The 17,404-nt window shown below is 32.1% G+C and overlaps 1 protein-coding gene across 1 annotated transcript; it reads right to left on the reverse strand.

Moving 5' to 3' along the window:
- Window positions 1-3,224: 3,224 nt before the first annotated feature.
- On the reverse strand, window positions 3,225-16,660 carry LOC145288015 (uncharacterized). The gene is made up of 3 exons (XM_080136019.1): window positions 16,505-16,660; window positions 6,806-6,978; window positions 3,225-3,590 (listed from the first exon to the last, which is right to left on the reverse strand). Exons 1-3 carry the CDS (start codon window positions 16,527-16,529, stop codon window positions 3,369-3,371), a joined length of 420 nt encoding a protein of 139 aa, XP_079992145.1. The 5' UTR covers window positions 16,530-16,660; the 3' UTR covers window positions 3,225-3,368.
- Between the last annotated feature and the right edge of the window lie 744 nt (window positions 16,661-17,404).

Genomic DNA, 17,404 nt, shown 5'->3' on the forward strand with positions numbered 1-17,404 from the left:
AATCTATCTTTCTGTCTATATCACCCTCTCCATCTCTCTTTGAGCCCCTTTCTCTCTCTAACTCCCTCTATCTCTCTACTTTCCTCTGTCTCATCCCTCTCTGTTTCTAACTCTCCCCCTCTCTCTGTTTATCTATCAATCCCTTTATCTCTCTATCTCCTTCTCTTTCTCTATTTTCCTCTCACTTTCTCTTTTCTATCTATATATCTTCCTCTCTATCTGTCCATCTCTAATCCCTCATCCTATTTTAGTCTCCTAAATTAATTACAGTGAATAAGGCATTGTCAAAACATGGATAAATCCTATTTTAGTCACCTAATTTATTGACTGTGAGAATAGAAGTTATTTGGAAATTACTGCTACCTTGAACAGCACCAGAAGTAACTGGTAAAACCTTTCTAATTAAATTGATTCTGGCAGCCATTTGGTAACAAAATGACATAGCCTTAGCCCTTGCTGCATGAGGAATACCTGCGACCTTGCTGCCAAGTAGAAGAATTATTTATTCTACTTTAAAACATTCAATTTTTCAAAAATCTCATGTTCGACATCTCCAAAACATCCAATATTGGGGGAAAATATTGCAGAAATGCAAACTTATTGTTTAGGATGAATGCACAATGGTACGCAAAATTTACTTCTCTGCAACTTTTATTGATAAATAAATCTACTTCTCTGCCACGGGCACTGAACCCCTCCTTTTTTTTTTTAATAGTATTTTCAGGTGGGTATGTTGAAAACAAATATCAGTTAAATTTTGCAAATAGCTCCCCCCCTTCCAAAAGTGGTGTTTATTCCGGAAGCTGTTCTTAAGATGAGGAGGTTGGGGAGGGGAGTGATTCCAAGGTGGACCTAATCTAAAAAAAACAAAAAAAAAAAAAGTTTTTTATGCGCATATAAGCAACTATTTTTTTTATTAACTTTTTTTTTTACTTTTTTTATTTAAAAATTAGTAAATTTCAATGAATAGAATAATATATCATTTATCATTAATATGTGTTTTTGGTTTTGTGTTGAATGAAACTTTTTTTTTTTCATTACAACAATAATGAACCAATTTAAATCTTCCGCCATGCGTTTAAGGGTTACGAAATTATCAATAAATCGTTTAGTTACTAAGCCAACGTCAGTAAATAAAAAAAATGTTACGTGCGCATGCATTAGCCTTGACTAGGGGGGGGGCTAAGGGAGCGACCATTAAATAATTATGCTGGTCGCCATGGAACTCAACGCCCAAGGAGTACCTAAAGTGGCACTTATGCACTTATGTTATCGTGCTATTCTTTAAAATAGTATTTTCATGTTAAATTCAAATTTTACAATATGTTTTTCTTTTATTAATTTGTTAAGTGAAAGTACAGATAACCCAGTCGGTTTCTAATGTGAGGAAAATCTAGCCCCCCACCTCCAAAAAAAAGGGGTACTCTAGATAATAACAAAACATTAAAATTGCCTCAGTCTCGAAAGATTTCTTCTCTACTGAACGAGGAAACAAACGGTGAAGTGTAGTTCACCTTCTGTTTCTCTCCCCCTCTCTCTTCCTCTCTTAATATCTCTCTCTATCCATCTCTCCCTTTCCCTCTCTCAATCTATCTTTCTGTCTATATCACCGTCTCCATCTCTCTTTGAGCCCCTTTCTCTCTCTAAATCCCTCTATCTCTCTACTTTCCCCTGTCTCATCCCTCTCTGTTTCTAACTCTCCCCCTCTCTCTGTTTATCTATCAATCCCTTTATCTCTCTATCTCCTTCTCTTTCTCTATTTTCCTCTCACTTTCTCTTTTCTATCTATATATCTTCCTCTCTATCTGTCCATCTCTAATCCCTCATCCTATTTTAGTCTCCTAAATTAATTACAGTGAATAAGGCATTGTCAAAACATGGATAAATCCTATTTTAGTCACCTAATTTATTGACTGTAAGAATAGAAGTTATTTGGAAATTACTGCTACCTTGAACAGCACCAGAAGTAACTGGTAAAACCTTTCTAATTAAATTGATTTTGGCAGCCATTTGGTAACAAAATGACATAGCCTTAGCCCTTGCTGCATGAGGAATACCTGTGACCTTGCTGCCAAGTAGAAGAATTATTTATTCTACTTTAAAACATTCAATTTTTCAAAAATCTCATGTCGACATCTCCAAAACATCCAATATGGGGAAAAATATTGCAGAAATGCAAACTTATTATTTAGGATGAATGCACAATGGTACGCAAAAAATCACTTGAGGCTCTTGGTCGATCCTTGCAAGATTTGTGTGGCAATGTCAGACCATTTGGGAATGCAGTAATATTGCTTGCAGGAGATTTCAGACAAATGTTACCTGTTATTCTTCAATCAACACCAGCAGATGAAATAAATGCTTGCCTCAAATACTCTACTTTTTTGTTCCATGTGAAGACATTAAACTTAACTCAAAATATGCATATCCAGTTGCAGACTGTTCGATTCGCACAAAAAACTTTTGCATCACTTGTGGGAAATTGGGTATGAAGAAGTGCCAGCTGATCAGAGTTAAGGGCAAAATTCTTTGACTTTTAACTTCTGTATTTCTGAAATTTTATTTCATCAAAAGAATAGTTAGTTTAAAAGGTTTTTGCAGATATTCAAATTATAAGAATTCCATTTGATTGAGTGAATGAGCTATTCTTGCAGGTCAATACAAAGATTCCCATGAACTTAACGCTATTATTCAATGTAAAATTCCAAGTGAGGTAGTCAAATACAAATCCATCGACACTGTTGTGAAAGCAGATAAAGTGGTTAATTATCCAACAGCTATATTTGCCAGGGATGCCACCACATGTATTGCAACTGAAATTTGGTGTACTAATTATCATGTTGTGAAATATAAACCAATCCAAGCTTTGCAATTGCACATAGCTTGCAGTAAAAAAAAAATTAACAAACTATATCATAGAAACAACAATCTTAACAGGACCTTTCACAGATGAATATATCTTCATTCCATGCATTCCTATGATTCCACCGGATACATCATTACACTTTAAGAAATTGAACTTTCCAATTTTATTGTCATTTGCAATAACCATCAACAAAGCACAGGGAACAATCTTTACAATTGTGGGCCTTACAGTTACACACTGACTGTTTTTTCACATGGACAATTTATATTACGTATTCAAGAGTCACCAAACCGGAAAATCTCTATATCAGCTAAGAAAATGGAACAACAAAAACTGTGTACCCATGCAAAATGGAAAATTAAACCTATAAGAAACATGCTTTTTCTCATTTTGGAACTTTTTCCATTGCGCCAATTTGAGCCACAGCAACGCGTGGCAGGGTACAGCTAGTATATATATATGCAAAACGCTTAAATATAGTTTATACAAGTTTTAATTAAAATCAACTATGGTCGTGGTGTCCGTGATGGTGATGGTGGGACGGGTATGGGTACGAGTGATATTGAGGGTGTTCATGGTGATGATGCCCATGGTGATGATGCCCAGGGTGATGATGCTCATGGTGATGATCATGATCATGACCAAAGATGAAGTCATGCACAGCATGTGCAATTTCATCGCCTGACTCTCTCTGATGGTGGTGGTGGTGGTGGTGGTGGTGATCCTGAAATGAAGAAAAGAAAAAGACAAATAAGCAGTTGTGGAAATCTTCATTTCGAAAACAATTAAAACGATGATTCCTTTGTGACTTGTTTACTTTAAAGACATTTCTATCATCAAGATAAATGGAAAAAGTTAAGAAAAACGATGCAACCCAAAACACGTTGATAAATTGGGAGTAAAATTTCAAATTTTGTTTTAGTGCGATTTTTTTTTCTTTTTACTCTTTTTCGCCCTAAACAATGCGTATTGCCACTTGAATGTAATTGAGATCATGTCTGACAGGGGATTGTGGCGAGTTTAGAGTAGCGAGATGTCTGTTCACATTATATTTAAACTTTTGCATATCAATACAGTCAGGGAAACAGGAAACAGAGGGAATTACAAAGTCTGGCTGTCCAAGGAAAACCCCCCCAAAAAACTATTAAATTAGAAGGCTTTTCAGCATCTAGGAATCTCAACAGTGAAGGGGTGTGATTTCGCTGTTTGTCGAGTTCATGAGTGCATCAAATTTTGATAAAACTTTTCCCAGGTTTTTATTTTTTAAACAAAATGACAACATTTTGTCAGATTGTTTGTATTCAGTGTAACGTTTATTTATTTATTTCAAATTGAACAGTTTTGGGGTGAACCATGCTAATAACCTTTGGTTGAAAATAGCCCATCTCGAACTTTAAAAAATGAGAGAATATGATACATATTAAGCATACTTTGCATACATATTTAGGATGAAGGCATGTAACATGGCCATTATGCTTGAACCATGTTCGTTACACTTCAAATCTCTCTTGCCCCCCCTCTACCGCCCGACAGTGTCAAAAAGGAACAAAAACAAAAATAAATAAATCCGATTCAGTTTTTCTTTCTGTTTTAGCAAAAGGCATTTATTAACATTACTTTCCAAACAATGCCTGTTGTTTTTTCTGACTGTTCATTTCATCAGCCATGAGATTAACGAAACCTTGCTATCTCAACACCAGCTTAAAAAGTCTCTCATTGCCTCTGTAGGGCCACACGTCTATCTCACCTGAATGGTGTTTTTCTTTCTTTTCCAACCTCATGCTGGTATGAGCCAGCCATTTCTCACCTTCAACTTTACACGTCCATTTTCCTCAGCGCACACTTTGCTTCTCTCGACCACGTGGTGTTCCTTTTTTTCTTTTTCTTGTTGCGCATACCTTTTTTGTACTCATTTTAAAATCAAATTAAGATTTTCCTTTTGAAGAAATGGTTGCGTGGTCTCCGTTTGTATGAAATACAGACATTAAAAGTTTCATCCCAGCTTGAAGAAAAGAAAGTATTTTTTATGCTATCCCCAGTTGAATAAAATGAAACATTGTCTTTGCTATTTATAAATTCTGATCACTACAATATTATTGCAAAATCCCTTAATCTATATATATAAAAGCGAAAATGTATGTATGTATGTGTGTATGTTAGTGTGCCTGCTAAAAACTTTCGACAGACAGAACAAAAATTGATAAACTTGGTCTCATTATGAAAGCTCCATCCTTCGCCCGACAAATATTGAAAAATTGGCCAAAAACGTTAATTTTTTCACCCTGAAATCAACATGGGGGGGGGGGTCAGCAAAAACCGTCCTCTCATTATGAGATCAGTTCTACGCATGCGTCAGACGACGTCATGACCTGATTTAGTTTAAATATTTGAAGAACTGACAAAATTTGATGTACGTCGTGTTAGGTCAGTTATTTAGAGTATTTGGTCATTATCTAAACGTTTTGGGTTCGAATCGTGGTGTGAGATGTCTTTTTTTTTTCGATTTTTTAAATTTTAATATTGAAGCAGTGTTATTTAAGCCATTAAGCGTTCGTTTTTCTTTTTTTTTACTTCGCTTATTCTCAGGGTTTCATTACCCCCCCACCCACCCCCACGCACACGCCCAAAAACACCCAGGTACTCACCGAGGCTTATTTAAGCCATTTTTCACGTGTTTTTTTTTTTTGGGGGGGGGGGGTTATTTTTCAAAAGTTTTAACGTTCGATTTTCTGTTTTCTTTTTTGTTTTTGTTTTTCAGATTTTAACATTTAACATCGTTCGTTTGCCTTACGTTAGTTTTTTTGTGTTTTTTTTTTACTTCGGTTATTCTTATGTTTTGATTATCCCCCCCCCCATCGCCCGGGTACCCCCCCCCCCCCACCCACACACACACTTTATTTCCAGATAAGTTTTAACGTTCGTTTTTCTGTTTTCTTTTTTTTTTACTTCGTTTATTCTTAGGTTTTCATTAACACCCCCCAACCCCGACCGACCACACACACCTCCAAACACTCGGGCAACGCCGGGTACCCCCCCCTGAAATTAACACTTTTCTACAGGGGGGGGGTCAGCAAAAACCGTCCTCTCATAACGAGATCAGTTCTACACATGCGTCAGATGACGTCATAACCTGATTTAGTTTAAATATTTGAAGAACTGACACAATTTCATGTACGTCGTGTTAGCTCAGTTGGTTAAAGCTTTTGGTCATTATCTAAACGTTTTGGGTTCGATTCGTGGTGTGAGATGTTTTTTTTTTTCGATTTTTAAAATTTTAATATTGAAGCAGGGTTATTTAAGCTATTTTTCACGTAAAGTTTAATTTTCTGTTTTTTTTTTACTCCGCTATTCTTAGGTTTTCATTAACACCCCCACTCCCGACCGACAACACCCGGGTACCTACCGATTTTTAAAATTTTAATATTGAAACAGGCTTATTTAAGCCATTTTTCACGTGTTTTTTTTTTTTTTGGTTTTTATTTTTCAAAAGTTTTGTTATTCAGAATTTTACATTTAACATCGTTCGTTTGCCTTACGTTAGTTTTTTTGCGTTTTTTGTTTTGATTACTTTCGATAGAGGCGATTGATTTTCATGAGATTGATATCATTTTGAAGCTCAGCCCTTCGATTGACTAGCCTTAATTTAAACCTTCGCCACTTCCAGTTTGGCGATGGACGCAACGGCAAAAACGTCACTTTTTTTCATATTTGTTTCCTCCTTCTACGGGTTCGAGCCTGCCTACCTACTACAACTTTTTTTTTTTTTTTTTGCTCAACACACACTTCCAAACACCCGGGCAACACCAGGCACCCAGGCTAATTCCAAATAAATACTACGACTGAATTCATCATAAAGTGTTACTTAATGGAAACGTCAACAAATTCTAGATTGGAAGCCAATTCAAAAATGTGGGCGTTGATTTGGGAATATCTTCTTACCTCTATGATAACAGTTGGTGGCTGCGGTGCAGATGGAATTGGCCGTGGTGGTGGGTAGTAGCCAGCATTTGGAACAGCTGGGTACGCTGGAGGATGACTGGGATAGCTCATCGATGGTGGTGTTGGATAATAGCTTGGTGGTAGAGCAGATGGTGCTGGTGTGTTATTGACAGCTGAAAAGTGAGGAGGAATGGATTTTGTATGAGAAAGGAAATAAAATGGATTATGAGAAAAGGGCAAACTCGGCCAAAAAAGAAAACATTTAAAAATTTATGTATACATAAACAGATATTTTTTCTAATACAGTTTGCTACATATTGTATAGCCCTATGTGGAATAGTGATTACATGTTTATCTTGACAAGAATCAAACTAAGTGCAAATTGAAGTGACAGGAACTTTGGGAAATCAACTAGTTTCCATAAAAGATAACCGGGAGAGATAACCTTAAGGTTAGGGGAGGTTAAATAGGTCAAACTAATGTAAAAAGAAAGACACATTAGACAACATGATGCATGATGCCATGGATATTGAGGTCGACAAAGAAACAATTGATCTATAGAATGTGCATGGGACACATCACCAATAATGTATTGATAACTGAACGGAAAACTTTGATAATCACCAAGAGTGAAATACTTCCCTAAAATCTTTGTTTGCTGTGTGTACCCATGTATCTTTAATAAAATAGTTAATTAATTAAGGTAAATAATTAGCTAAGAGAATACTAGTCTCTCTTTCTCACGTGTGATTTATTTCTCTACAAAACAAACTTAAAACTAAAATTCCCAACTAAACTTCCCTGTATAAATTAAAAAGCTGTATTTGTATAACTTTATGGACGATGAATCACGGTCATGCAGACGAGGAAGATGAAAGAATTAATGCTATAATCATGAGATGAAACTGCGGCAACAATGAAGAAGAAGAGAGACAGTGAGAAAAAAGTAATTCATGCGTTATAAGTATTAGAGATATTTGAGTTAGTCGTTTGACCATTTAAAAAAAATAAATAGAGACCGTAAAAGAAATTAACCAAAATAATATATATATATATATATATATATATATATATATATATATATATATATATAAAGTAAACTTGTCTGCCTGTGTGCGTAACAGTCTCTACCCAACTACACTGTCAATTTTTAGTCTACAGACATGAAACTTGATATAAAGGGAACTTGGACCTATGATTTTTTGACTGGTAAAAATAGTTGTTAAGAGGTCAAAATTGAAAAAAATGGAACTTGGCAGTCGATTAAATGTGTTACTTCTGCACATGCACAAATATACATTTATGCCTTTAACAACATTATTTCAAAGTTTTTATATCCGTATAACCTTAGTGCAGATGAATGAATAATGCTGGAGAGCTATATGTTTTGGTTTTGATTCTAGCTGATGGCACCCAAGTCATATTTAAAAAAAACTTTTGAAATGACTATTATATATTGAATACATTATAATACATTATAATAATCAATAGATAGATAGATAATTATAGGCTCTATAATAATAAATACGAAATCTGTGTAAATTAAAATATATTTAAGTATATTTTATGACCGGACAATGCTATATAAGGTATAAAGAGGTTTTCAAGTAATTAAAACATTACAGGAAAAGAAACAAAGGAAATGAACATTTCCTGTTCCCCTTAATCAGACCATCATATACTTCATTGAAATTTATTGAAGTTATGCGTGCAGAACAGGAGACTTTGTTGATTTGGTCACATTATAAGAATAGATGAAAGTGCTTGAGTTATAGATGCATAACAGTTTAGATAGCAAAGTCAGTTGACAGGATAAGGCTAAGAAAAACATTGAAGAAAATGATAAGGGGAAGGGGTCTTTATATATAGCCCTTTCTCTCAAGTTCAGCCTTATCATTAACTGCTTTCGTTGGCCTTCCCCTGCCAACATTTAGTAGCCTCCTAACCCTCATCTATTTTTTCAAGGTGACTATACCAACAAAGTATCTTGTTCTGTATACTGCCCAGATTTACTTTTCCTCTGATGTCATCAGATCCGAATCTTGTTTTTAAGACTCACACTGCACATCCATTGTATCATTCTCATATCATCATTTCTCTTCATGCAACACATATCCTCAATCTTTCCTGAACAGTTTTCACTACCATACATCATCACATGGCATACATATATCTGATAGACTCTTTGCTTGGTTAACAGTCGTAACACTCTACTGGTTTATACTGATGGAAGATCCCTGAACTTACTCTATCCGTCCTAACTCTTACAATCAAACTAGCAACTGTTCCTTCCTGTATTCCAATGATATCATCAAGGAAAGAAAATCTCTGAAGCATCAAATGCCATCCAAATATACTTTGTCCACATTTGAGTTCTCATTCGTCTCCATCGTCTTGCATCTATTACACACAGTCTGGTTATCATCGCTCAACCTACTGTTAATTTTACTGCACTTCTTGTGTACCCAATGCTTATAAGTACCACAAAAGTTTGAGTTGCACTTGAATATCTTTTCACAAACTGAGCAAGGGAATTTTCTTCTTTCTTGGAGCTTTCCAATACTACAACCACTGATCATCACTTTGATCTTGGTAACATTCACTTTCAAACCTTTACTTTTCATAGCATTCCTCCTATTTTTAACTTAACAAACAAAACCTTTATTATTTCACAGGCAAGCACTAAATAATTAGCAAACAGCATCTCTTCCGGGGAAACCCCCATAAATTCCATGGACAATGCTTCTAAGACACAAATAAAAAAGCAATTGATTAATAATAGCAGAAGATCCCTGAATTACTCTATCCACTTCTAACTCTTGATATTACACAATACAAGCTCCTTCTTGTGCCCCAAAGAAAAATAATGAGGCAACAAAAATTCTGGACAACTTCAATATATCGATATAGTCAGAGAAGAGGTAATGGAAGCTATAGACAATTTAACTAGATTTTGTCAGCATCCTAATGCTTTTTGATACTCCAGCGATTATACCGGTCAAAATTTTCACTCTTAAGCTCGAATATCCAATTGCTGAGAGTACTGGTAAGTTCGGCTTAGTGAGAGTCATGCCTAAGAACTGTGATGTAAATGTGGAGACTCTGCATAGGCAAGCAGTTAGATTTAATTTCCCTGGCTAGCAGCTTGCTGTCGATATTGTCAGGAAGAATTTGAGATTTGGGAGAAAATGTCCTAGGCGTCTTCAAGATTTGTCCATAATTTGTTGAGTGTCATGCACCGAGAGTCTCAGAAAAAAAAAAGAAAGAATTTAATCATTTAATAAGATATTTTATAACATTATTTGATTTTCTACAATTTCCAAATTAACCTTACGAAATAATGTTTTCAAAGATGTGATCAAACTCGTTCTATTTAAAATTTGCGCCATCCACGCAAACATGCGCGTCGCTTCAGACTGACAACAACCATCAATAAGACTGAACATATCCTTTTCTCTTTTCACGAGGGGTTGACCCCTTGTGGTTAATACTTTCAAAAAAAATGAAAAACTAAAAAAATAAAACACCAACAGTCGTCTTTGAAAAAGGTGTCTTACACCGAAAGTTACAGAAATAAAAAATAAAAAAAACGATTTTAATTATTTAATAAAATATTTGATAACATTATTTGATTTTCTAAAATTTTCCAATTAACCTCACGAAAGAACATTTTCAAAGATGTGACCAAACTCCTCATAACTTATTTATTACAAAATGCTTTTTGTTTGCACGTTAAATCTTTTATTTCTCTTTTTTATTGCTATTATATTCAATAGAGTGAAATAGTTAAAACTGATGTCCAGTTTTTACAATTTGAAACGAGACCGTTAATACCACCAAAAACAAAAACAAAAAAAAAAAAAAATGAAGAAAAAAAATTAAAAAACAACAATCTTCTTTGAAAAAGATGTCTTACACCGGAAGTCTCAGAAAGATAAAGAAGAAAAAATAATTTCAATAATTTAATAAAATATTTTATGACAAATTTAAATGTTATTTAACCTCACATAATTATTATAAAAACGAATAATAAAGGAAATTAAGATCAAGTACAAATACATATTTATTTACAGTGAACAGTATCTATCTATCTATCTATCTATCTATCTATCTATCTATCTGTCTATCTATCTATCTATCTATCTATCTATCTATCTATCTATGAGTAAAAATAAAATAAAAGTACAAGCGATGGTTGACGTTATGTTATTTGAGAAGGAAAACCGAGAATTAATAAAATAGTAATCAACGTTTCGTCCCTATTTCTGGGGACATCATCAGGATTTCCTAGGAAAAATGTAGAAGAAAACGATTACAGATCAAATGCGTTTGAAAAAGGAAAAATTCCTAAAGTCCTTCCCATTCTGAGCAGAAACTATAAATGTACGTGTGGAAAGGTTAGATTATTCTATGCTTATATATGCACATTAAAATGTTATTCATATACATATGTACATGCACATTTATTTTCTTTAATTTTTTTTTTTTATCTTATTTATTTTGTTGAAATTATATGAGGAGAGATGGTTAAGGACATATAGACTGATTACCCAGGATCTGTAATATGCTCCGTGGAAAATATGATGCAAACAACTTCTTCAACAATAAAACAAACATTAAAAACCACTAAGCACTCCCCCAAAACCCTCACATATACTCTATCCCTTGTAATGACTGCCACCAAATATATATAGGAGAAACAACGTAAGTTAAAAATAAGGCTTGATGAACATAGAAGAGACATAAAGAATGGAAACTCCTTAAATGCACTTTTCTGCCCTTGAGTTAAACATGATCACTCGTTTGACTTTGATCATGCAAAAATTATCAAATTCGTTATAGACAGAGCTAAACTAAGACTTCTAGAATCAGCACTTATTTCAAATACTAACATCATCATGCAAAGAAAAGATTTCTACAATTTAGCCCCTATAATAGGAAATATAATAATCAGAGAGCAAAATATGAATACAGATACTGGGTCTATATGTCCTTAACCGTCTCTCCTCATATAATTTCAACAAAATAAATAAGATAAAAAAAAAAAATTAAAGAAAATAAATGTGCATGTACATATGTATATGAATAACATTTTAATGTGTGTAATAAGCATAGAATAATACAACCTTTCCACACGTATATTTATAGTTTCTGCCCAGAATGGGAAGGACTTTAGGAATTTTCCTTTTTCAAACGTATGTGGTCTGTAATCGTTTTCTTCTACATTTTTCCTAGGAAATCCTGATGACGTCCCCAGAAATAGGGACGAAACATTGATCACTATTTTATTAATTCTCGGTTTTCCACCTCAAATAACATATATATATATACATATTATATTTATATATATCTATACATATGAATTCGTATTCCTGTCTGTTGGTGTGTTTGTTCACAATTTGATTAATATATAAAAACGTGTCTTACTTTAATCTTTCATTTATTTCTATATATAGAACGATACTTGGAAAATATACAATTAAGAGATCACCTTATTTGCATATGATATTAAGAAAAATTGATTTTACTAAATAGCGGTATCTTAGTTAATGTTTTCAGTGAGAGAATTATTTTAAGTATTCTATTTAAAATTGTTATTTAATAAATTTTAAACAGCAATTATATTGATAATATATTTAATTTAATTTATTTTGGAATTAATATTTCCAACAGCGACCTTCTTTTAAAATTTTTTTTAGAGTTATTTGTCCCTATATGCTATCCATAAAAAAAGACGTTTACCAAATATCATTTGGTAATTTCATAAAGTTTCCAGCTGGAAAAATAATTCCGTGTCGATAGAAAAAATGTTTGGCTTTTATTGTTTATTTTTTAAATATTAAAGAAAAAACACTTACGAAAAAAACTGAAAAGATTTCATTTGTTTGTTTTATTTTATTCCTTACAGCAATAAAGAAATCGGTAAATTTTTACCAAGTAATTCAGCGTCGTTTAATACCTAAAAAAATGAAGATCTACTGCCCCCTCCTCTAAATTCCACAATTTACACTTTATTGTTTTCGTTTTTCGCGTTAATTTGATCGATTACAAACTTAATTTTTTAATTAAAAAGGTAACTTTATATGACATAACCCAGCGGCGTTTAACCCCTAAAAAAATGGAGATCTACTTTTTTTCTGCCTAATACATTTAAACAGCCTTTATAAATATTATGAGAGAAGAAATTTTGAAAAAAAAAATAGAATAACATGGTAGAGGGGGGGATCACTTTTCTATATACATTAAACGTAAAATGAGCATCCACTTTTTGGCCACCAAGTGTTCAATGAGACATGTTACCTCTAGAAGTTTTTAAAGTTTGGCGCATAAGTGTAGGGTGGTGGTGCAAAATCTGGGGGGGGGGATTACATTGGAAACATAAAATAACGATAAATTTAATTATTTTTTATGAAACCATTCTCTACTTTCACCTAACAATTTAATAAACAAAACAATGCCCAAAATATGACAAATTCAATTTTTTTCTTGGGGGGGGGGGGAGGAGGATTACATTAGAAACATAAAACGACGAATAAAAAGCAAATCGAACCCCCCACCCTACAAAAAGCAAATCTAAAATTTCCTTTAATACAAAAAAAAAGCCAGTAAAAAAAGTGACCTCACAAAAAATAAAGGTAAATGTGTAGTTTAGCTGTGTTATATATATATATTACATATTATATATATATATATATATATATATATATATATATATATATATATATATATATATATATATATATACTAGCATAGCTACCCGCCATTGCCTGGGTTGAGATGAAGTTCCGTTTGGAACACACCTGCTATACTAATTATTTTCATCATGGGTAACGTGGATACCCCCACAACAATTTAAAAAATAAAAGAACGGATAAAAACATGCAAATGTAATCGCTCCCTAAAAGAAGTATCTGATACCCTCTCCACCAGATATTTCGGCAGAAGGGATCACGATTTTGTGAACCTAAAAAAATAACGTTTATAAACATTAATGTGTGCGTTTATTTTTTATTTTGGTAAATGTGTAGTTTAAGGGCATAAATTATTTGCTAGACAAAAAAATATAAAAACTATTTATTTTTATATAAAACACATTGTAAGATCCAAAGGCTGAAATAAAACCAGAAAAAAATTTCATTTTTATTATTTTTTTATCATTTATATTTATTATTCGAGGCCGCTATATTGCTTTTAAAATTTGGCCTTTTTAAGGTTTGGCAGATTGGCCTTTTTAAACTCTATCATGAACTATGTCTTTGGCTGCCATATTTTTTTTGTAATGAAAGAGCGTAAAAAGACCAAATTTGGCCTTAAAAAAGCCAATCTGCTAAACCTAAAAATAGCCAAATTTTAAACATGTAAGGCGTGCATATTTAGTCGAATAAAAAATGATAATAAAAACATAAAAATGAATTTATTTTTGTTTTATTTCAGCCTTTGGGTCTAATAATGTTTTATATAAAAATAAATAGCTTTTATAATTTTTTTGTCTGTCAAATAATTTACGCCGCTAAACTACATATTTGTCTTTATTTTTTGTAAGGGCTCTTTTTTACTGGCTTTTTTTTTTGTAACTAAAGGAAATTTTCGATTTGCTTTTTATTTGTCGTTTTATATTTCTAATATAATCTCCCCCCAAGAAAAAAATTGAATTTGTCATATTTTAGGCTTTCTTTTGTTTATTAAATTGTTAGGTGAAAGTAGAGAATGGTTTCATAAAATAATTAAATTTATCGTTATTTTATGTTTCCAATGTAATCTTCCTCCCCAGATTTTGCCCCCACCTTCAATCGCCAAACTTTAAAAAACTGCTAGAGGTAACATGTCTCGTTGAACACTTGGTGGCCAAAAAGTGGGTGCTCATTTTACGTTAAATTTATATAGAAAAGTGATCACCCTTACTCTAACATGTTATTTTTTATTTTTATTTTTTTCAAAATTTCTTCTCTCATAATATTTATGAAGGATGTTTAAATATATTAGGCAGAAAAAAAGTAGATCTCCATTTTTTTAGGGGTTAAACGCCGCTGGGTCACGTCATATAAAGTTACCTTTTTAATTAGAAAATTAAGTTTGTAATCGATGAAATTAACGCAAAAAACGAATAAAAAAAAGTGTAAATTGTGGAATTTAGAGGGGGGGGGCAGTAGATCTTCATTTTTTTAGGTATTAAACGACGCTGAATTACTTGGTAAAAATTTACCGATTTCTTTATTGCTGTAAGGAATAAAATAAAACAAACAAATGAAATCTTTTTAGTTTTTTTTGTAAGTGTTTTTTTCTTTTAATATTTAATAAAAAACAATAAAAGCTAAACATTTTTTCTATCTACACGGAATTATTTTTCCAGCTAGAAACTTAATGAAATTACCAAATGATATTTGGTAAACGTCTTTTTTATTTATGGATAGCAAATAGGGACAAATAACTCTAAAAAAAATTTTAAAAGAAGGTCGCTGTTGGAAATATTAATTCCAAAATAAATTAAATTTAATATATTATCAATATAATTGCTGTTTGAAATTTATTAAATAACAATTTTAAGTAGAACACTTAAAATAATTCTCTCACTAAAAACATTAACTAAGATACCGCTATTTAGTAAAATCAATTTTTCTTAATGTCATATGCAAATAAGGCGATCTCTTAATTGTATATTTTCCAAGTATCGTACTATATATAGAAATAAATGAAAGATTAAAGTAAGACACGTTTTTATATATTAATCAAATTGTGAACAAACACACCAATAGACAGGAATACGAATTATATATATATATATATATATATATATAGTAATTTATAAAATATATATGGCGATTAAGCTACACTGAATATTCCGTGTTTCATCCACTCTAGGACTCTTCAGGCTTATGAGTCCTAGAGTGGTTGAAACGCGGAATATTCAGTATAGCTTAATCGCCATATATATTTTATAAATTACTAACTAGCTCTACCTACATATTGAGCACTTTTGAAGTAAATACTTAAAGTTTATGCATAAATCTATACTTTCGTATATTAATTTTATGTGAGTAAATTAAGTAGTTATATATATATATATATATATATATATATATATATATTTTTTTTTATTGATGTCTAATATCTATTGCTAAAATTTCATCCCTTTTTACTTCTTTTGCATAAAACTAAAGCTAAATTAAGCTAAATATAGCCCACATTTGGATTCTTTACACTTCGCAGTCATGTTCCAAAATTCATAAGTCTCGGTTAATTAGTTTAGGAGTGAATCTTGAACATACTGATATATAAATATATACACATACCTAACTTTATAAAAATACAGAATAAAAAACTTCATGGTTCTTTTTTATGGAAATCGCCCCCCAGACAAGGCATGAAGCTACTTAATGTAGGGATTTCAAAAATACTACTTCAAGAACAATCAGCAATAAGTGTTAGATAGGTAGAATTTGACCCAGAAAACAAGCAATTTTCCCTATTTGTCAGAAACACTGCTAAATGTGAGGACTAAAGGACAAAATAAGAAAAGCAAGAGTTTTGAGACTGTTAACAATAAACACAATGACCACTTTCTACTCGCCTCAAACAATTTTCTAGAAAAATCTATTTTAACAATTATTTTGAAAATGAACTTAAGAAAAACTGACTGAACTGAACCTTTTTTTATATAAAAGCTCAACTTTCATAATTTTAGAAATTGCTGTCACTTACTTTGATTTGGGTAGTAAGGATTCATTTCTCTTTCAGATGTTGGTAACTTTTCTAATTATAAAAAGCGAAAACAGAATCAAGAAGATTTATGTACTGTAGTCAATATGAAGTGACGCCATCTCACCGAATACCGATTGTTTGGCGTTGATGCAAATCGTTGAACCTTGATCCTGAAGGATAGGCAATTGTTATTCACATAAACAGCATGACACACTTTGATTTTGTTTTTATAATCGATTCTTTTAATATGGATAAAGTTCAAGATAAGAAAATAAAACTTTTAATGTTATCGTTGATGTTAATGGAAAGAAACAATGACAAAATTATTTTTTAAAATGGAAAACCCAAAACTGTATGAATCTTTACGTAAAATTCTGGCCAATGATCAAATGAACGGGTACTTGTCCAGAATTCTCCCTTATATTAAAAAACAAAAATTAAAAAAAAAAAAAAAACTGTATGATGTATGTACCCGTGATGAAACGAAAATATCATATTCCAAATATTACGTAAATTGATCGAGTAGTTTTATTTTTAAATAAGAAAATAAAATTTTATAAGTATTCAAGTAGTGGCTGTCTTGTCCGCCATTTTGAACAAAATTTTCAAGAAACAAAGAAAGATAACTCAACAATAATTCATACTAGATTTATGTTGCAATGCCTACGAATTCTCATTAATCGTTTAAAATGATTTTCTTTATAAAAATAAAACTACTTAATCAATTTATGTGGTTTTTGGAATATGATATTTTTTCGGCACGGATACGTATATCACACAGATTATTCTTTATTTTTGTTTTTATTTTAATGTAGGCGGGATTCTGGACTAGAACCGAATGAGGTTATGAGGGTTACAACAGTAACTATATTCCTACGTCAACCAATATAATTCCTTAAC

Source organism: Euprymna scolopes, chromosome 11 (assembly GCF_053919585.1).
Source record: "Euprymna scolopes isolate OS-2025 chromosome 11, ASM5391958v1, whole genome shotgun sequence".
In the NCBI taxonomy this organism is placed as follows: domain Eukaryota; kingdom Metazoa; phylum Mollusca; class Cephalopoda; order Sepiida; family Sepiolidae; genus Euprymna; species Euprymna scolopes.

Bases quoted from the DNA above. Each gene is read 5' to 3' on its own strand.
- LOC145288015 (XM_080136019.1), bottom strand. From the start codon at position 16,529: ATGAATCCTTACTACCCAAATCAAA. The intron at 6,979-16,504 runs GTAAGTGACAGC...CTCACTTTTCAG, and splicing joins TCCTTACTACCCAAATCAAA to CTGTCAATAACACACCAGCA. The intron at 3,591-6,805 runs GTAAGAAGATAT...TCTTCATTTCAG, and splicing joins CACCAACTGTTATCATAGAG to GATCACCACCACCACCACCA.